The 22,440-nt window shown below is 43.5% G+C and overlaps 1 protein-coding gene across 2 annotated transcripts in view; it reads right to left on the bottom strand.

Moving 5' to 3' along the window:
• LOC126260118 (39S ribosomal protein L41, mitochondrial) overlaps window positions 1–21,305 on the bottom strand; it is a 120,546-nt gene extending 99,241 nt beyond the window's left edge. For both annotated transcript variants that reach the window (XM_049957361.1, XM_049957362.1), the window contains exon 1: window positions 21,143–21,305. In XM_049957361.1, the coding sequence (XP_049813318.1) occupies window positions 21,143–21,305 (163 nt within the window). The remainder of the gene's footprint in view (window positions 1–21,142) is intronic.
• Between the last annotated feature and the right edge of the window lie 1,135 nt (window positions 21,306–22,440).

The raw sequence follows: 22,440 nt of genomic DNA, 5'->3' as shown, positions 1-22,440 counted from the left end.
TAAAAAAATAGGAGTACGGGTTAGCTACTACAAACAGCATACTGAACGCATTATTGTGGCCAAGACAGACACAAAGCCCATGCCTACTACAGTAGTACAAGTTTATGTGCCAACTAGCTCTGCAGATGATGAAGAAATTGATGAAATGTATGACGAGATAAAAGAAATTATTCAGGTAGTGAAGGGAGACGAAAATTTAATAGTCATGCGTGACTGGAATTCGTCAGTAGGAAAAGGGAGAGAAGGAAACCTAGTAGGTGAATATGGATTGGGGGGGAAGAAATGAAAGAGGAAACCGCCTTGTAGAATTTTGCACAGAGCATAACTTAATCATAGCTAACACTTGGTTCAAGGATCATAAAAGAAGGTTGTATACCTGGAAGAATCCTGGAGATACTAAAAGGTATCAGATAGATTATATAATGGTAAGACAGAGATTTAGGAAACAAGTTTTAAATTGTAAGACATTTCCAGGGGCAGATGTGGATTCTGACCACAATCTATTGGTTATGAACTGCAGATTGAAACTGAAGAAACTGCAAAAAGGTGGGAATTTAAGGAGATGGGACCTGGATAAACTGAAAGAACCAAGAGGTTGTACAGAGTTTCAGGGAGAGCATAAGGGAACAATTGACAGGAATGGGGGAAAGAAATACAGTAGAAGAAGAATGGGTAGCTCTGAGGGATGAAGTAGTGAAGGCAGCAGAGGATCAAGTAGGTAAAAAGACGAGGGCTAATAGAAATCCCTGGGTAACAGAAGAAATATTGAATTTAATTGATGAAAGGAGAAAATATAAAAATGCAGTAAATGAAGCAGGCAAAAAGGAATACAAACGTCTCAAAAATGAGATCGACAGGAAGTGCAAAATGGCTAAGCAGGGATGGCTAGAGGACAAATGTAAGGATGTAGAGGCTTGTCTCACTAGGGGTAAGATAGATACTGCCTACAGGAAAATTAAAGTGACCTTTGGAGAGAAGAGAACCACTTGTATGAATATAAAGAGCTCAGATGGCAACCCAGTTCTAAGCAAAGAAGGGAAGGCAGAAAGGTGGAAGGAGTATATAGAGGGTTTATACAAGGGCGATGTACTTGAGGACAATATTATGGAAATGGAAGAGGATGTAGATGAAGATGAAATGGGAGATAAGATACTGCGTGAAGAGATTTTTTTTTTTTTTTGGTGGGGTTTAAGGGCGCTCAACTACTGAGGTCATTAGCGCCCAGTCACTGTTGTTAGAGCACAGGGAATCTAGTAAAACTCAAGGGGAGGGGGGGGACACCAGAAAGACCTAACAAAGATGTAGATAAAATAAGTAAAAAGGTTAGATGTCTTTGGACAAGCCAGTCAAGGTTATAAAACGCAGAACACGAGCAGCTGCTCGAGCGTCATCAGCTAAAATATCTGGTTAAGTAGATGGCAGGAACAGGACAACACGAGATTGACTAAAGCGGGGACACGACAATAAAACATGGCGCACTGTTAATGCCTGACCACAAGGGCACTGCAGGGCTGGGTCACCGGAGAGCAGGTAGCGGTGGCTAAACCGGCAATGCCCAATCCGCAACCTGGTCAGAAGGACCTCCTCTCGCCGAGATGGTCGGGAGGAGGTTGTCCAAGCAGTTGGGAGCGGTTTTACTGCCCGGAGCTTGTTTCCTTGGAGGGATGACCAAGCATCCCACCACAACGACACAAGCCTCTTACAAACATCCCCACGAACGTCAGATGATGGGACACAATGGGAGGCTGACCGAGGCAGGAGGACTGCAGCCTTGGATGCAGCATCCGCAGCCTCATTCCCAGGCACTCCTACATGTCCGGGAATGCACAGAAAGCTGACAGGAGAACCATTATCAGCGAAAGAATGGAGGGACTGCTGTATCCGTTGAGCCAAGGGATGGACCTGATAGGGAGCTCCAAGGCTCTGAAGAGCACCGAGTGAATCAGAGCAGAGTACATACGATGAATGGCGGTGGCGGCGGGCATACTGAACGGCCTGATGGAGAGCAAAAAGCTCGGCCGTAAAGCTGGAACACTGGTCGAGGAGCCGGTATTTAAAGGTGGCGGCCCCAACGACAAAGGCACAGCCGACACCATCGTCAGTTTTGGAGCCATCGGTGTAAATAAAGGTGTGACCGGCAAGTCGAGCACGAAGTTCGACAAACCGTGAGCAATACACTGCAGCCGGAGTACCCTCCTTCGGGAGTGAGCTGAGGTCGAGATAAATATGAACTGGAGCCTGGAGCCAAGGTGGTGTCGGGCTCTCACCCTCTCTGAAGGTGGTAGGGAGGGCAAAATCCAATCGTTGAAGCAGGCGACGGAAGCGGACTCCGGGGGGCAGCAGGGCAGACACATACAACCCGTACTGACGGTCGAGAGAATCGGCGAAGAAGGACTCGTAAGAGGGGTGGTCGGGCATAGACAACAGCCGGCAGGCATACAGACACAGCAGTACGTCGGGCCGGTAGGTCAATGGTAATTCGGCAGCTTCAGCATAAAGACTCTCGACAGGACTAGTGTAGAAGGCTCCGGTCGCAAGACGTAACCCCCGATGGTGGATGGAGTTGAGACGGCGTAAGAGGGATGGCCGAGCAGACGAGTAGACGAAGCTCCCATAATCCAGCTTCGATCGGATTATGGACCGATACAAGCGAAGCAGGACAGTGCGATCCGCTCCCCAAGATGAACCACTAAGAACTCTGAGGACATTAAGGGAACGTGTACAACGGGCCGCCATAATAAGAGACGTGCGGAGACCAACAAAGTTTCCTGTCCAATGTGAGCCCTAGAAACTTAGTTGTTTCCACGAATGGGAGAACAACGGGACCGAGATGTAAGCATGGCGGAAGGAACACTTTATATCGTCAAAAGTTGATACAAACCGTCTTCTCTTCAGAGAACCAGAAGCCATTTGCCACGCTCCTTGAGTATAGGCTGTCTAGACAACGCTGAAGGCAGCGCTCCAGGAGGCATGTTCTCTGGGCACTGCAGTAGATCGCGAAGTCATCGACAAAGAGAGAGCCGGAGACATTAGGTGGAATGCAATCCATAATTGGATTGATCGCGATGGCAAAAAGGGCTACGCTCAAGACGGAGCCCTGAGGCACTCCGTTCTCCTGGAGGAAGACGTCGGACAATACGGAACCCACACGTACCCTAAACTTTCGATCTGTTAAAAAGGAATCAATAAAAAGGGGAAGGCGACCGCGTAGGCCCCACCTGTGCATAGTGCGGAGGATACCTCCTCTCCAACAGGTATCATAAGCCTGCTCCAAATCGAAGAACACGGCTACCATTTGGCGCCTTCGCAAAAAGTTGTTCATGATGAATGTCGATAAGGTCACAAGGTGGTCAACAGCGGAGCGGCGGCGACGAAAACCGCATTGGACATTGGTAAGTAGCCGTCGAGATTCAAGAATCCAAACTAACCAAGCATTAACCATGCGCTCCATCACCTTACAGACACAGCTTGTAAGAGAAATGGGGCGGTAACTAGAAGGAAGGTGTCTATCCTTCCCGGGTTTGGGTATACGAACAACGACGGCGTCACGCCAACGCATGGGGACCTGACCTTCGGTCCAGACACAATTGTAGGTACGAAGAAGGAAGCTTTTGCCCGCCGGAGAAAGGTGTGCCAGCATCTGACCGTGAATGGCATCTGGCCCCGGAGCAGAGGAGCGGGACAGTGCAAGCGCACGTTCGAGTTCCCACATAGTAAAGGGGGCATTATAAGTTTCCAGATTCAGCGAGTGGAAGGAAGGTCGCCGAGCCTCTTCTGCCTCTTTCCTGGGAAGGAAGGCAGGGTGGTAATGAGCAGAGCTGGAAACCTCCACGAAAAACCGGCCAAAGGCGTTGGAGACAGCCACAGGATCAACGAGGACCTCATTACCTGAGGTCAGGCCAGGTACCGACGAGTGGGCCTTAATGCCCGACAGCCGGCGCAGGCCACCCCATACGACAGAAGAGGGAGTAAAACTGTTAAAGGAGCTGGTGAAAGAAGCCCAACAAGCTTTTTTGCTGTCTTTGATGACTCTACGGCATTGCGCTCTGAGTCATTTGTATCCAATACAATTCGCCAACGTAGGATGGCGGCGAAAGGTGCGTAAAAAGCACGTCGTCCAGCACGGATAGCGTCTCTACAAGCCTCGTTCCACCAGGGGACGGAAATGCGACATGAAGAAGAGGTAGTACGAGGAATGGAACGTTCGGCAGCATTGATGATAACATCCGTGAGGTATTCGACCTGACTGTCACAACTGAGAAAATCGTGGTCCGGAAAGGTCGCCAGGGAGGAGTAAAGTCCCCAGTCAGGTTTCGGTATGTTCCAGCTCGAAGAACGTGGGGATGGGGTGGGGTGCAGGAGACGAACGACACAGGGGAAGTGGTCGCTCGAATAGGTGTCAGAAAGGACATACCACTCGAACCGACAGGCAAGAGTGGTAGAACAGATCGAGAGGTCCAAGTGAGAGTAGGTATGAGTAGAGTCCGAGAGGAAAGTCGGGGCACCAGTATTGAGGCAGACAAGATTGAGATGGTTGAAGACATCCGCCAAGAGTGAGCCTCTTTGACAGGATGCAGGAGAGCCCCAAAGGGGATGATGGGCATTGAAGTCGCCAAACAATGAAAACGGCGGGGGAAGCTGAACGATCAGGTGCATTATGTCAGCCCGACTAACAGCAGATGACGATGGAGTGTAGATGGTACAAACTGAAAAAGTAAAAGCAGAAAGAGTAATACAGACAGCTATTGCTTGGAGTGGGGTGGTCAATGGGATGGGATAGTAATAGACATCGTCCCGAACGAGCAACATGACCCCACCATGAGCTGGGATACCGTCCACAGGGGTGAGGTCATACCGCTCCGAGGTATAGTGGGTAAAGGCAATACGGTCAGTCGGGCGCAACTTGGTTTCCTGGAGACCAAGGACGAGCGGACAGTGCAGGCAGAGGAGCAGTTGTAATTCCTCCCGATTAGATCGAATACCTCTTATGTTCCAATGTAACAAGGCCATCGCTAGTCAAAAAAGAGGGGGAACGAGACGGGGAAGAGCTGGTCACCTCGACGGCCGCGGAGGGCCAGGCTTCGAGGGAACAACACTACAACCAGCGGGAGGCGGATCCTGGTCCATCGAGTCGTCGCCAGCTGCGGCCGCTGTCCCTGGTTGTGTAGGAGAGGCAGCATCATTTGCCGACGAGAGACCAGCTGAGCACCTGGCAGCAGAGCGTCCCGGCGAAACTGAGGACGGCCGGGAGCAGCGACTCACGGATGGAGCGTCAGACGAAACGCGCCGGGGTGGAGAGGGGGATAGAGACTTCTTCTTGGAGGCCTTCTTGGAAGTCTGAGAAGGCGCAGGGATGGTGGGCTGGACTCGAAGGTCCTCACGCGCGGGGTCCGTTTTGGAACGCCGGACCTCGGAAGTTGGGGTCCGGAACGTTTCCCCGATGGACGCCTGAGAAGAGGATCTCTTCTCAGGCGGCGGGGGGGGGGGGGGGGGGGGGAGGAGGAGGAAGGGTGACCCCTGGGGCAGAGGGGGCGGGGGCCACGGGGGAGGAGGATTTGGAAGGGAGGGATTTGGGAGGCGGAGGCAGAGACCCCGGATGGGGGGAGGAGGCGGAGGGGGGACAGGATAGGGATGAGGATACTGCGGAAGGAGTGGACACAACTGAGGCAAATGAAGTGGTCAAATGGCACGTGATGGAGGTGGTCATACTTCTTCCTGGCCTCAGAATAAGAGAGACGATCCAAAGTTTTGAGTTCTTGTATCTTCTCCTCCTTCTGATATGCGGGGCAGTCTGAGGATCTAGGCGAGTGGATGCCAGGACAATTAACGCACCGAGGTGGTGGGGTGCATGTATGTTCCTCACGAAGAGGACGCCCACAATCGCCACAAAGCGGCTCAGCCTCACACCATGACGACATGTGCCCAAAGCGCAAACACCGAAAACAGCGCATAGGAGGCGGGACGTAAGGTCGCGCGTCGCACCGGTAGCACATCACCTTTACCTTCTCCGGGAGAATGTCCCCCTCGAAGGCGAGGATAAAGGCCCCGGTGTCGATGCGACGGTCTTTGGGGCCGCGCTGGACTCGCCGGACGAAATGCACGCCTCGGCACTCCAGGTTGGCCCTGAGCTCCTCATCAGATTGCAGCAGGAGGTCCCGATGAAAAATAACCCCCTGCGTCCTATTTAGTGCCAGATGCGGGACAATGGACACTGGGATGTCCCCTAGGCGGTCGCATGCCTGGAGCGCCGCCGACTGTGTGGCGGAGGTGGTCTTTATAAGAACGGACCCCGAACGCATCTTACTGAGAGCCTCGATTTCCCCGAAGATGTCCTCAATGTGCTGAACAAAGAACATGGGCTTGGAGGTGGCGAACGTCCCCCCATCGGTTCGAGAACAGACCAAATAGCGGGGGAAGTACTTCGCCCCAAGCCGGCGGGCCTGTCCCTCCTCCCAGGGAGTGGCCAAGGGGGAAAGGGCAGGAGAACCAGAACTAGAAACAGTACCTTTCCTTTTGAAAGACTCGTGTTGACGTTTCATCTGCGAAACGTCCGCCCCGATACCACCCACTCCAACCAGGGGCTCTCCCCACGGGCGCCACCCAGCCTCAGCAAGGGCCACCTGGCAGGATGACCGTTGCCGGGAGTCCTGATGCCCCAAGGAGACGGGCATCTACTCCTTGGCCGACGTGGGGAGGGTGCAGCTCAGGTATCGGTAGTACGATCCCTGTGTGGTCAGGGGGGCTACAACCTAGAGGGTACATGACGACCCCACCACAACGGGCTGGCTACCTTGCTGGATTTCTGGTGCCATGGAAAGTCCATCATGATCGTAGGTGCAGATGGGGACGCACTATGGGCGTAACGCGTACAACCCATCAGGCGTTTAGGCCCAATTTGAGGAATAATGGGTATGGTTACAACGCCGGTACAATGCTGAGTGCCAAGGTCTTTCCCCAAAAGGCTCGTACTTCTGTAGAATTTTGAAAAATGGAGGTCAAACCCCAAGGGGGACCATCACATGGAAGGCCGAAACGGTTTAAAAACTCCTTTTAGTCGCCTCTTACGACAGGCAGGAATACCGCGGGCCTATTCTAACCCCCGAACCCGCAGGGGGGGGGGGGGGGGGGGGGCGTGATGAGTGTGACAGAGCACTGAAAGACCCGAGTCGAAACAAGGCCCCGGGAGTAGACAACATTCCATTAGAACTACTGATGGCCTTGGGAGAGCCAGTCATGACAAAACTCTACCATCTGGTGAGCAAGATGTATGAGACAGGCGAAATACCCACAGACTTCAAGAAGAATATAATAATTCCAATACCAAAGAAAGCAGGTGTTGACAGATGTGAAAATTACCGAACTATCAGTTTAATAAGTCACAGCTGCAAAATACTAACGCGAATTCTTTACAGACGAATGGAAAAACTGGTAGAAGCGGACCTCGGGGAAGATCAGTTTGGATTCCGTAGAAATGTTGGAACACGCGAGGCAATACTAACCTTACGACTTATCTTAGAAGAAAGATTAAGAAAAGGCAAACCTACATTTCTAGCATTTGTAGACTTAGAGAAAGCTTTTGACAACGTTAACTGGAATACTCTCTTTCAAATTCTGAAGGTGGCAGGGGTAAAATACAAGAAGCGAAAGGCTATTTACAATTTGTACAGAAACCAGATGGCAGTTATAAGAGTCGAGGGGCATGAAAGGGAAGCAGTGGTTGGGAAAGGAGTGAGACAGGGTTGTAGCCTCTCCCCGATGTTATTCAATCTGTATATTGAGCAAGCAGTAAAGGAAACGAAAGAAAAATTCGGAGTAGGTATTAAAATTCATGGAGAAGAAGTAAAAACTTTGAGGTTTGCCGATGACATTGTAATTCTGTCAGAGACAGCAAAGGACTTGGAACAGCAGTTGAACGGAATGGACAGTGTCTTGAAAGGAGGATATAAGACGAACATCAACAAAAGAAAAACGAGGATAATGGAATGTAGTCAAATTAAGTCGGGTGAAGCTGAGGGGATGGTTGGTTGGTTGGTTGGTTTTGGGGAAGGAGACCAGACAGCGTGGTCATCGGTCTCATCGGATTAGGGAAGGATGGGGAAGGAAGTCGGCCGTGCCCTTTCAGAGGAACCATCCCGGCATTTGCCTGGAGTGATTTAGGGAAATCACGGAAAACCTAAATCAGGATGGCCGGACGCGGGATTGAACCGTCGTCCTCCCGAGTGCGAAGCTGAGGGGATTAGATTAGGAAATGAGACACTTAAAGTAGTAAAGGAGTTTTGCTATTTAAGGAGTAAAATAACTGATGATGGTCGAACTAGGGAGGATATAAAATGTAGACTGGCAATGGCAAGGAAATCGTTTCTGAAGAAGAGAAATTTGTTAACATCTAGTATAGATTTAAGTGTCAGGAAGTCGTTTCTGAAAGTATTTGTATGGAGTGTAGCCATGTATGGAAGTGAAACATGGACGATAAATAGTTTGGACAAGAAGAGAATAGAAGCTTTTGAAATGTGGTGCTACAGAAGAATGCTGAAGATTCGATGGGTAGATCACATAACTAATGAGGAGGTACTGAATAGGATTGGGGAGAAGAGGAGTTTGTGGCACAACTTGACTAGAAGAAGGGATCTGTTGGTAGGACATGTTTTGAGGCATCAAGGGATCACAAATTTAGCATTGGAGGGCAGCGTGGAGGGTAAAAATCGTAGAGGGAGGCCAAGAGATCAATACACTAAGCAGATTCAGAAGGATGTAGGTTGCAGTAGGTACTGGGAGATGAAGAAGCTTGCACAGGATAGAGTAGCATGGAGAGCTGCATCAAACCAGTCTCAGGACTGAAGACCACAACAACAACAACAACAACAACAACATCTGCCAAGTTCAATAGGGATATGTGCAGATGAAACAAATGCATGGCATTCTTTACAATTACTATCTCTCTCTTCTGTTAATGTATTTTTGTTTAAGTCTCACTGTGAGAAATAATTCCCTGAATTAAGTCAAATGGCACACAGTCTATACAATGTTCTAGAACATCCAGTGCCTGAGGTGCCTTTGCAAGGTATGTAAGAAAGAATGAACAGCAAATATCACTGAACGAGTGAACTGAATACAAGGCAATGCGTGTTTACTATCCCGTACATATTATGAATGTGAAAGTTTGTGTGCGAGTGTTTGTTACTCCTTTACGCCGAAACGGCTAGGCAGATAAGGAAGAAATTTGGAATGGAAGTAACTTACAACCTCAATGAAAACACAAGTTACTTTTGAAAGTGTGTAGTGCAAGATATTTATTGATTTGAAGAATATAGTGCAAAATATGGAACGATAATTACACTTAAAAAAAGTTATTCACTGTTTGACTTTTGAACTGTAAGGTACTTGTGAAAGTGTTTTTACCATTTAGTATGTTCTATATAATATGATTCACCGTAATGAATACATGTTTATACAATCCTCAGAGTGTTTAACCCATACTTTCATAGAAGCCCATTGTATTTTAGCCACTGAGTGTCAGGCATATCTTATAGCTTCTGAGGCAGTTTAAGGTCATGAAGATGCTTTCATTTAAAAGTTGTACAACAGGGAAATATGATGGCTTTACACTTCTTTATACTTAGAATGTGGTTGGCTTCTAGTAATGTCAGATTTGATTATGATATGTGAGCGTATCCGCTGGTAACAGGCATGCACATGAGAGCAGATGACGACACTGCCCGTACAGATATAAAATTTGCACTGCACAAAACTAGAAACTGTTTATTTCCTTTCATCAGTGAAGTAGCAGCTGGATGGATTTGGATAACCATGGAATGGAGAGCCTACATCCTGAATTAACACATAGGCTACCGCTACCATGGGATGAGAAATGTGACTAAAAGACATTCATGAAAGTTAACTAGTAAATGAAAGCATTAAGTTTAGTGTAGAGATTAGTTTTTAACTGTTTTGACAAATGAAATACACGTCAGAGAGAGAGAGAGAGAGAGAGAGAGAGAGAGAGAGAGAGAGAGAGAAACATTCCACGCGGGAAAAATATATCTAAAAACAAAGATGATGTGACTTACCATACGAAAGCGCTGGCAGGTCGATAGATACACAAACAAACACATACATACACACAAAATTCAAGCTTTCGCAAACAATGGTTGCTTCATCAGGAAAGAGGGAAGGAGAGGGAAAGATGAAAGGATGTGGGTTTTAAGGGAGACGGTAAGGAGTCATTCCAATCCCGGGAGCGGAAAGACTTACCTTGGGGGGAAAAAGGACAGGTCTACACTCACACACACACACATATCCATCCGCACATACACAAGCAGAAAATGTCTGCTTGTGTGTGTGTGTGTGTGTGTGTGTGTGTGTGTGTGTGTGTGTGTGTGTGTGTGTGTGCGCGCGCGAGTGTATACCTGTCCTTTTTCCCCCCAAGGTAAGTCTTTCCGCTCCCGGGATTGGAATGACTCCTTACCCTCTCCCTTAAAACCCACATCCTTTCGTCTTTCCCTCTCCTTCCCTCTTTCCTGACGAAGCAACAGTTTGTTGCGAAAGCTTGAATTTCGTGTGTATGTTTGCGTTTGTTTGTGTGTCTATCGACCTGCCAGCGCCTTTGTATGGTAAGTCACATCATCTTTGTTTTTAGATATATTTTTCCCACGTGGAATGTTTCCCTCTATTATATAGGAATCTACATATGAACTTCATAGAAAATATTTCATAAATATGCACAACTACTGTGCCCTCTCGATTTTCCCACCCTTAGTATTGATCTGTAAGAATTATTATGTAATCTATGTAAATGGAAGTCTCTCATTACACCAGTAAATTGTATCTGTGCAGCATGTACTACATGTCAGTTAATGATTACTGCAGCCTACTCATTGAAAATCGTTTCAATAAAGACATGTTGCTGCTCAATAGTAAATCGTCTCATGTGACAGTCTTTGCCACTCCACTTTCACAACAACTTCTTTAGAAAGAAGCCTGCTGCCACATCTTTGGAACGGTGTCCAACTTCACCATGGCAACCAGTGGTTCCACATGGTTCACTAACATGCCTTGAGAGGGAAACCAATGTACTGCCAAAACGAAGTTCATTATCCTACATGTTTAAATATTTTTAACGCTTCTTAATTGACAATAGCTGTTGAACAAGCCAAGTTTAGTGTATGTTTATTTTCCTTTCTTGATAATGTTATTTTAACTAAGACATTTTACATTGTTATTTGACCTATAACCCATTGGTTAGTAATGATACCATTCCATCAGAAGTAGGCGGAGCCTCCAATATATATAGTAAGATGTGAACTGGTTTCACCAGTAGTGATTTTACCACCAGAAGAAAGTTCTTACTCATTGGTAAGTCATCGTTTTATAGCTTTATGTATTTTCTTTAATGTATGTAGCCCTCTAATTAAAGCTTTGTATACGACTTGAAGATGGAAGTTGGCCACAGTAGTGGTCGAAACTGGTCACCGTAATAAATAAATTAATTGCGATCAAGAATGTCTTTGATAGTAAATATTTGTAACACTGTTCACTCCCAAAATGTATATAAAAGTAGTTAGTTAATTTCTTAACCGTGCTGTGCAAGTTGAGTGAATATTAGTCAAGCTGTTTCAAAGCTTTTGCATGCTTCAGAGTAAAGTACTCTCTGATGGCATCTTCCATTAAAAGAAAACAGGTTGACTTGTCCATAGAGCAAAAGTTTGGCCTTAAAGAGACTGGATAAGTGAGAAAATTATGGTGTAGTGACTAAGGACTTGGGAGTCGGTAAAAGTATGACTGGAGACTGGAAGAAGATGACAAAAATCGAGTATTGGTTTGTTAAGCGAATTTGCACAGAAACACTGAAAGAAGGAAAAGCAAGAAGAAAATTGAGTTCAATGAGGTAAATGAAGCCCACTAAATTTGGTTTTGTCAGACAAGAGAGAAGGGTATGCCATTTAGTGGACCAATCTTGGAAGACAAACTGTTTCAAAGCTTTTGCATGCTTCAGAGTAAAGTACTCTCTGATGGCATCTTCCATTAAAAGAAAACAGGTTGACTTGTCCATAGAGCAAAAGTTTGGCCTTAAAGAGACTGGATAAGTGAGAAAATTATGGTGTAGTGACTAAGGACTTGGGAGTCGGTAAAAGTATGACTGGAGACTGGAAGAAGATGACAAAAATCGAGTATTGGTTTGTTAAGCGAATTTGCACAGAAACACTGAAAGAAGGAAAAGCAAGAAGAAAATTGAGTTCAATGAGGTAAATGAAGCCCACTAAATTTGGTTTTGTCAGACAAGAGAGAAGGGTATGCCATTTAGTGGACCAATCTTGGAAGACAAGGCCTGAAAATTTTATGAAGAATTAAAACAGACTACTACCCAAAATTAGTCACAGGGACTGGCCAACTTTATCACTGGAAAAAATACAATGAAGCCTGACAGCTTAGTATTTGTGGGGAAAAAAGTAGCTGGTGACACAGAGTGTGACTCAGTTTAAGGAAAGTTTCAGAAATTCATCAAGGTTGAAGGTTTGACTGGAGAAGAACTGTACAACGTTTATGAAACAGGGTTAAATTATAAACTGTTACAAACTACAAATCTTGCTTACAGGGAACAGTCAACCCTTAATTTTAAGAGGAGCAAGGAGAGGGTCTCAATTCTAGCATGCAGTAATGCAAGAGGAGACCAACTCAAAACTTGACCTCATTGGAAAATAAAAACATCCACACGCATTTAAAGTGCACTGAAATGGATAAACTTTTAGTGTGGTACTGAAACCAGCTGGATCAGTTAAGAGAGCTGTAGAGTTGGATTGGGTTGTTTCTGAGAGAGAAGACCAGACAGTGAGGTAATCAGTCTGGTCGGATAAGGGAAGGACGGGGAAGAAAGTTAGCCGTGACCTTTCAAATGAACCATCTCGGCATTTGCCTGGAGCGATTTAGGGAAATCACAGAAAACCTAAATCAGGATGGGCGGATCCGGGATTGAACCATCGTCCTCCCGAATGTGAGTCCAATGTTCTAGCCACTGCGCCACCTTGCTCAGTGAAACCAGTCAAATGTCTGGATGAGCAATGCAATTTTCAAAGAATGGTTTCATGCAGTATTTGCCTCATGGGCATCAGCTGAGCAGGTTTTAAGATCTAAAAACTGCCGAGGAATTCTACTCTGATTTTGGACAACGCATCTTTTTATGGCAGCCCAAAGGCCAAGTTTTGGTTAGTCTCAACACAAGGTATAAGCACAAGCTGTTGTCCTCCTTTCTTTCTGCAAATGAGAATGGTCAACGTATGATCCAGGCATTAAGGGAAATAGAAGTACTGAATGTGACAGGCTCCAGGAATGAGGCACAGTCACTATTGCTTGTTCATTCCTGGAGAAAACTCCTTGATCACAAGGGAATGATTTTATTGAGCATCATGATGAAGCTGATGAAAGAGAAGACGAAGAGTGGTTCCAAAATGATACTGACAAGGGAACCTCCCCATCGCACCCCCCTCAGATTTAGTTATAAGTTGGCACAGTGGATAGGCCTTGAAAAACTGAACACAGATCAATTGAGAAAACAGGAAGAAGTTGTGTGGAACTATGAAAAAAATTAGTAAAATATACAAACTGAGTAGTCCATTTGAAGATAGGCAACATCAAGGACAATGGGTGTCAAGGAGCGCCGTGGTCCTGTGGCTAGCGAGAGCAGCTACAGAACGAGAGGTCCTAGGTTCAAATCTTCCCTCGGGCGAAAAGTTTAATTTTTTATTTTCAGTTTATGTGACAAACTCTTATGTTTTCATCGCTTTTTTGGGAGTGATTATCATATCCACAAGAAAACCTAAATCGGGCAAGGTAGAAGAATCTTTTTACCCATTCGTTAAGTGTACAAGTTAGGTGGGCCGACAACATATTCCTGTCATGTGACGCACACGCCGTCACCAGTGTCTTATAGAATATATCAGACGTGTTTTCCTGGGGAGGAATCGGTTGACCTATGACCTTGCGATCAAATGTTTTCGGTTTCCATTGGAGAGGCACGTCCTTTCGTCTACTAATCGCACGGTTTTGCGGTGCGGTCGCAAAACACAGACACTAAACTTATTACATTGAACAGAGACGTCAATGAACGAACGGACAGATCATAACTTTGCGAAAATAAAGAAAGTAAAATTTTGAGTCTAGGAAAGACTTGAACCAAGGACCTTTCGTTCCGCAGCTACTCACGCTAACCACAGGACCACGACGCTCCTGAGCCTACATTTTCCTCGATGTTGCTTATGTTCCGCATGGACTACTCAGTTTGTACATTTTATTAATTTTTTTCATAGTTCTACACAACTTCTTCCTGTTTTCTCGATTGATCTGTGTTCAGTTTTTCAAGGCCTATCCACTGTGCCAACTTATAACTAAATCTGAGGGGGGTGCGATGGGGAGGTTCCCTTGTGAGCAAGACATCATGTCTGATGCAGAAATTACTGCTGCTGTCACCGATAATGAAGAAATTCATGAAAATGATGTTGAGGACTCCACCACACAAGACTTTAAATATCTCACAGCGAAGGACTAAAGGCTGTCAAAACTGCCCTTCAGTATTATGAACAAGGTGCATCAGTAAGACTTTCTGTTCCTTCATCATCTTTGTGATGAAGTATCAAAAAGCACATTGTGGTGTGGAAAACACCAGAACATTATGCATTTTTTTAAAAAAAAGTTACTTTTGTAAAAGTAGGCTAGTTAATTTTTATTAGAAAAATGTTTACGCCTTCATAAGGTAATTTTTTGAAGTCTATCTTATCACTTAAAAAATTACTGTATTCATTAATTTTCATTAATAAAGGCTATATATGCCTTTGTAAAGTAATTTTCCTCGATTTAAGGGTAAACTGAAATACTCTTAAGTTACATTTATACTCAGTTCATATATTGGGTATTTTCTTACGTTTTATTCGGCCAGTTTGAGTATAGCACTCTTTGTAACTTTCATCTTCCAGCACAAATCAAAGTATTTTATGATGAAAAAATCATGTATTTGTTCTTTTTTTAACACCTTTCTCATTAACTTGGCATTTTCACATACTCTGCCACCCTTCGGTCTACAACAGACTGAATTTTCAGGACTCTACTACAGGGCATTTAAGTGGAACAGAATTACCTACTTTCATTTCAGCATAATTTAGGTTCAGCAGGCAAAAACTTAGTTTTTGTTTGTAAAAAGAAGAATAACATTAGGTCTAATGATATTAATCTTTGTAAAATAAAGAAAAGACGACCACTCACCAATAGCTTCCTGATGTGCAGTTCATAGAAACATGCAAAAGAACAGTATTTATGCTAGCTATCGAGCTCTTGCTCTTTCTCTACTAGAAGTAAACACATTCACGCACACAGACAAACACACACGCACATGGACATGGCAAGACTGACTTTACCACTTATACTTATTCTTTCTTTCATAACCTCAATACCTACTCCAAATCTGCTTCATCTGGTCCTTCTAAATTCAACAAGCCACCTTCCTAGATGTCTATCGCCACCACTCAGATGGCTCCATAAATATGTCCTTTCATGTCAAGTGCACCAACCACCAACAGTATCTCCACTTTGGCAGTTGTCACATGTTCCATGTCAAAAAGTCCAACTTACAGTCTCGCCACTTGTGGACACCACACTGACAGTCGAAAGCAGGAGTTGTTAAAATATACTGACAACCCTACTACAGTCTTTATTCACAGACAGTATTCTACACAGCCCATCTGTAAAGGGATCTCCAGTGCCATCTACACCTCAGACATCATTAAACCTGTTAACCAGCACTCCACTGATCATGGATTATCACCCTTATTAGAAATCCAACCACATACTTCACCAGGGGTTTTGATTACCTCTTGTTGTGCCCCGAAATCAGGCAAATTCAATACAAAATCCTACACACATCACACAAAGTTCTGTTCTGTCGCTCACTCAACCTACAAATATTCTATTCTAATCCTGCTGCCAACGGTTCATTCCCTTTTGGTCGAACGAGGTGCAAGATCTTTCACATACACCCATCCACAAAATCTTACCGCAGCACAGTCAAAAGAGGTTTCCCACCCAATAAACGGCAGTGCCATGTGTAAAAGCAGCCACATATCAGATATGCTGCAACTACTGTTCAGTATTCTATGTGAGCATGACAAGTAACCAACTGTCTATCCCCATGAATGGCCACCACCGAACTACAGCCATCCAGTTACCAAACACGCTGCACAACACAACATAACCTTGACAATCCATCTGCCGAGCATACTGCACACCAGAACATAATGACTTCAACAGCTGCTTCACTAAATGAGCCATTTGGATACTACCCTCATGCACAAATTTCTTTGAACTATGTAGGTGATAATTGTCCCTACAGCATATCCTGCAGGCTCTTAAGCTCCCTGGCATAAACTTCCACTAACTTGTTTCCCACTGCCTCACCTTGCCTCTTCCCTCTCCCCCCCCCCCCCCACCTTCATCCCTGTCTCCCTATTCATCTCCACCTTCCTCTCCTTACCTCTCTCCACTCCCTCGATCTCTTATATAGTCTACCCTTTGAATTCCTTTCGTCTTTTTGTGCACCAGCCGAGTCATCTATTGAAAGACCTGCGTCACACCATCTCACTAACTTCTTCTCACTTTGTGCATCCTTCACAATCACCTCCATCTTTCCAGGCAACTGCTAATGATAATCAACAGTTAATCTTATAGTGACAACAGCTGTGTGCATTTGGGTGTCTGCTTGTGTGTGTGTGAATGTGTTTACTTCTACTAGGAAGGAACAAGAGCTTGAAAGCTAGTATAAATACAGTTTCCTGTTGCACATTTCTATGCACCAGACATGTTAGCTATAGGTGAGTGGTTTCCTTTCATTTATTAGGGACTAGGCCCCGTCTCCCTCACCCAATACTGCTTGATGCTGCTACCCCCACTGTACGAGCATATCAGGCTCCATTTTCTGAAAAGGTTGCATAAGTAACTTCTGATGGGCTAGGATCTGTTTCATAGTGCTTCCTACAATAAACAGTTTCAACAGAGCACTGCAACAAAAAGCACCATATTGTGTACATTTAACTACATATTTCACAAGCCACTGTAAAGTGACATACCTAGTATTACTCACAAATACAGTGGGGGGAAAAATGAATTACTTCAAGCCCCTGTATGAGCCCTAACCTCTCAATTTCTCTTTATTATCCTTGCGCAAGATGAACACTGGAAGCTGTCAAATTTTTCTGCTGCAAGACTCGAACGCAGCTTCTCCAAACATCTTGACATAACTGTCTGCAAAATAAAAAAATTAGTTTTCCCTCAAGAATTCCCATCAAAACTCATGGATAATTTCCGTAAACTCGTACTGACTGACCCATCTGGTAACACAGCCCTGAATTAATCTGACATCTTCCTTTAGTCTAACCTAATTGGTGTACCAGATACTAGTGCAGTATTCCTTTATCAATGTGGTACACATTATCAGAATTCTTCCAACACATCATAATTAGCTGTTCTCCATAATGTTCCATTCCACATTATTTCAAAATGTTATGCTTAGATATTTACTCAATGTGACTGAAATTGCACACCGTTAGTACTGTATTTCAGTACACAGGACTTTTCCTTCTGCCCATCTGCATTAACTTAAACTGATCCACATTTGAAGCAAGTTGCCATTTGTTGTACTACATAAGATATTTTTTCCAAGTTATTCTGAACTCCCCTACAGTCATTCAGTGGCAATACAACAGAGTCAGCAGTCAAGTCTCGGACTGCTGCCCACATGGTCATACACGGAGGAAAGGGCAGCTCCGTCAAATTTCTTGGGACAGAAATCCTGAAGTGGTGAACATTTGTTATTTTACAATGTACTTAAGCTGTATCACTCAAAATTAAACAATTCAAATATTGAAGAACCTATTCCACATGCCCAGGTCTTTTTTTAACTGCCTAAGATACAGTATCAAACACTTTCATGAAATCTAGCAATATAGCTTCTACCTGTTGACCCATTTCATGATTTGCACGATATATGTGAAAAGTTAAAGGTGCATTAAGTGTGATGCTCTCTAAAGCTATGCTAATTTATGTACAGAAGCTTTTATTTCTCCAAGAAACTCATCCTATTTGAATTGAAAAAATTCAAAAGGATCCTGCAGCAGACCTATGTTACAGTGGGTTATAATTTTCTCCAGCCGTTCTTTTTCCCTGCTTATACACCAGGAGTAATACATACTTTTTCCCAAGCATGAGGAAGAGGTCGCTGGGTGCTCTCTCTCTCTCTAGTATCAAACTGGAATTCTTCCAGGGCATGTGTTTTATTGATTTTCCAACTGGTTCGGCTGCTTCCCAAGATCTGGAAAGTGTATTTCTGTGATGTTTGTCAGAGAGTTTGTGTGGTGGTTGAATAATGTACAGCTTCAAATTTTTTAAATGCAAGACTTTAAAACTTGGCATTCCTTTGGCTGTTTTTCTTTCCACACTACAGCGGTTGACATGTGGCTGAAGAGTAGCTTTCAATCTACTCAGTAATTTTACATGGGTCCAAAATAGTCTACGACTTGGAAAAATCTTTCACTAACATAGCACAGTGGAAAATGTCGTCAAAGTTGAGAACCTAGGGGTCACAGCTCAACTCTCTTCGATTTTAACGAAACTTTTACAGAACACCCTTAAGGGTGCATGAACTACTTCCAAGTTTCAGCTCCACCAGTAACCTGATGTGCATTGTAGAGCTGGCTCCAGTGAGCTATTTTCTTCGGAAGTCGAAACCTGCAACAAATCCTCTAGTTTTGATGAAAGTTGTTTCTGACCCAGATGATCAAGGGTGCTCCAACTTGCCACTCTCATAACTTTGTTCCTTGTAATATGCCTACAGAAATAACATAACAAAAGGTCATTTTTCTACAAAATATGCTTGAAGCCTTATAGATTAATTGCTGTACAGAACAGTACTAAACAATGAGTTCGTTACCCTGTTCCAAAACATGTTACTGCCCCGCACGGATTTGAAACTTCTCACACTCCTATTGGCAGTGAATTTGTGGTACAGAGCAGCAAGATAATCAATTAAATCCACATAACTTTGAAAATGTTACCTAATCCGTATGCTGTTTAACTGTGCACACACTATGAAGGCCTAGAAAACAGTAATTAATTTTCTCTACAATTAAAAAACATATTTAATTGATGAAGCGATTTATGCCTAGATGAAGATGCCTGGATATTCTCACATTTATGAGTAAGTCATGTAGCAAAAATCTACAAAAACTTGTAAAAAAATCTTGCAGCAGGCTTAGCTGTACATGATACTAATATATAATTTAATATGTTTCAAAGGAATGTGCCTTCATAGTCAGAAATATTTACAAACAACAATCAATACAAGGAATACATTCAGAAAAAAACAAGCATCAGCATTATGACGGTGTATAAAAGGGTAAAAAGATCAAAACACACTTGCACCAATAAAAATTTTGTGATCACTTGCATGGTAGTAAGACCACCTTAAAATGTGGCCAATCAACATTTATACATCACCAAAGGTAAATCATTCCAGACAATAACAACACATGCTGTGTTGACATCTACACATTTTTCCTGGCAAAAAGAGTAGCCATACAGACAAATTTATGCACAGAATCACACCATATATTCTCTCTCTCTCTCTCTCTCTCTCTCTCTCTGCATGCACTGCACTGATTTTCATTTGCTGAAGTACACATTTGACAAGCCACATTTCAAGAGGACGACTTTGTTACCAAGGAAGTAAGCATGAAATTTTTACTAACTTTCATGCGTTTTATCTTTTTTACTTTTTATACACTAACATAACTGTTTATACACTAACATAACTGCAATGACTATGCTGATGAATGTTAATAATGAACTCCATCCAATGAAGGCACTTGTAAGTTGATATTTATAATGACGAAGGCATGTTCCTTTGAAATGTATTAAATTTGGCCTAGTGTTTTAGCATCATGTGGCTGAGCCTATATCTTGAGCAAAGCCACAACGCCATGTCAAATTGTGGATAAATACAAAAATCTGTGAAAAAAGACTGCTTTGAAACCAGACCTATAACTGTGCATCCTACAGAAAACATCTTTCCACAACAGAACATTCCACAGGTGTTAATATGATCTCAATCAGATGAAGTTTAGAGCCCAGCATCCCTGACTAAATACAACTTCTGAGCTGTTGGAAAATAACCACTGAAATTTCAGAGAGCTAGTTCAAAAGAGAGAAAAGTTATACAAAGCAAATGGTGATCAGGTTAAAGATGCAATTAAGAAAATTACAATAGTTTGGCCAGGAGAGCACAAGTAAACCATATCTTGGTTGCTCAGATGACAATATTGGCACTTTCAAAACGCGGACAGGAAAGATATTTGTAGAAAACACACCGCAAAAGATTATGTAATGTGTTGAAGATGAAGAATTTTAGCACATTTTTACACACACACACACACACACTTTCATTTACAATACAATACCTATTTAGTAAAAGTTACGTTGTGGACCCTCCTCCCTGTCCCTTTGCACTTTTCATTTATGTCACAACAGTCAAGATTTAAGAGACGAGTCCAATACGACAATCTAGCCTGGTCCTTCCAGAACACGTGCATCTCTACGTGAAACAATAATGAATGCTAACATACCTTTATTTCACAGAGGAGACATCAATCTGTGATTTGAATGACAAAATTAGGGTACGATTTCACTCTTTCCAGCTACAGCAGTTTCCGAATTAAATAATCCTAAAGAACGCACAGTAACAACCAACTTCACAGGACCATTCCACACCGACTTCTCGGGAAGCGCGAAGATTGACAGTGTATTTTATTGAGTATGATGCTTTTTATTGAGTATGATGCTTTCCGCTTTAACAGAACGTAAAAATCGGTACGACAAAATTTTATAGCCACGTCTATATTTTAACGAAAATGTATTTTTTGTAACTGCCTACGACAATACCCTCCTTGGTAATCACCAAGCATCTCCAAAATTAAAAAAATTAACAAAAGCTATCGTTCAAGAGCCATTTTAATATTGTCACTTACATTTCATGGACGAAACTTGCCGTAACAGAGTGGCAAACAAATTATGGAAGCAGCTGACTATATTTAAAATTCCTCGATAAACTTACGGTAAATGGGAATGTCAGGATCTGGTTTTTCTGTTTGCGCTTTCTTGAATAATCTTGTGCCTCTTTTATTGTGCAACAAAAACTTTCTGAAGTTTCTTTTACCATAACGCGTAGAAGACAAACTCAAAAACCTACATTGCATGCCAACACAATTCGACGCCATTTTCAAACTGACAATTGACATAGCCAAACAGTAAACACCACCAAGTGAAATAGTTTGCATCCATTACACCACTGCCAACCTTACCCGAGCTGGTGTCCTAACAAATGGCAACACACTGAAGACCATAAGCCGCGTTCACACACGCAAAGAAAGTATCGCCACAAGTCAAGTCATTCTGGAGTGGCGCTGTGAGCTACCGTTCACACAGGACGCCACAAATTCTTCGTCATTGCGGAGTTTGCAAAATGGCGTCACCTGTCTCAGCCGATTAAATGGCTGTACATATTACTAAATAAGATGTTTTGGAAACATAATACATGTAAAATATTGCTTGTCTCGACTACATGTTTTAAGAACCGGTTTGCAGCTTCAAACCAAGCAAGGCTGGGTTTATAAATTCCGTCTGTAGACGCACCACCCTTAAGTGATTTCAGTACTTTTTTTATATTTATTCATGTAAGCATTTCGAATGCTTCGAATTTTTAATTTTGTTGTAGCTACATCAATTCCAGGTATATATTCACGCATACTGCTTACTATTCCAAATAATGCAGCATCTCTCAAATTTCTGTCTTTGTATGATTCGCTTTTGTGGTTCCAAAGGCATTCTCGTTATTGATACACCTCCAAGAATCTCATAATTGTCGCTGTTGACCACTTTTTCGACACAGTAATAGCAAAAGCACAAACAAAAGCACTATCTGCCAACGAATAAGCACTAGAAAGGTTTCAATCCAGCCGCGAGGTAGCAATCGAATGACGTTATTCGATTGTGGAGAAGGCAAAATGGCGCAACAAAAGAACCAAGTTCAACTTTTTGTGGCGTGACAAAAGTTACGCTTCTTAAATGGCGCCACCGAAAACTAGGAGGTCACACATGCAACTACAAAGCAACTGCAGTTCGCCATTAGCAGTGGCGATACTTTTGTTGCCTGTGTGAACCCGGCTTATCAATACTGTAAATCTATTCAGAAAATACGAACTTTGATCATTTTGACTTCAAAAGTTGTAAAATGTACACATCTGGGTAAAATATTTTGCCCAGAGTTCAAAGATCTTTGATCCGTTTTCTGAGGGGGGTTTTCCAAGATAAATATTGTAAGATGGGCTGAGAATGCGAAGACACATAATAAAT

The sequence above is a fragment of the Schistocerca nitens genome, chromosome 5 (assembly GCF_023898315.1).
Source record: "Schistocerca nitens isolate TAMUIC-IGC-003100 chromosome 5, iqSchNite1.1, whole genome shotgun sequence".
NCBI classification, from domain to species: Eukaryota; Metazoa; Arthropoda; class Insecta; order Orthoptera; family Acrididae; genus Schistocerca; species Schistocerca nitens.
The sequence above is the reverse complement of the archived record's forward strand: the minus strand, read 5'-3'. Positions and strand labels throughout refer to the sequence as shown.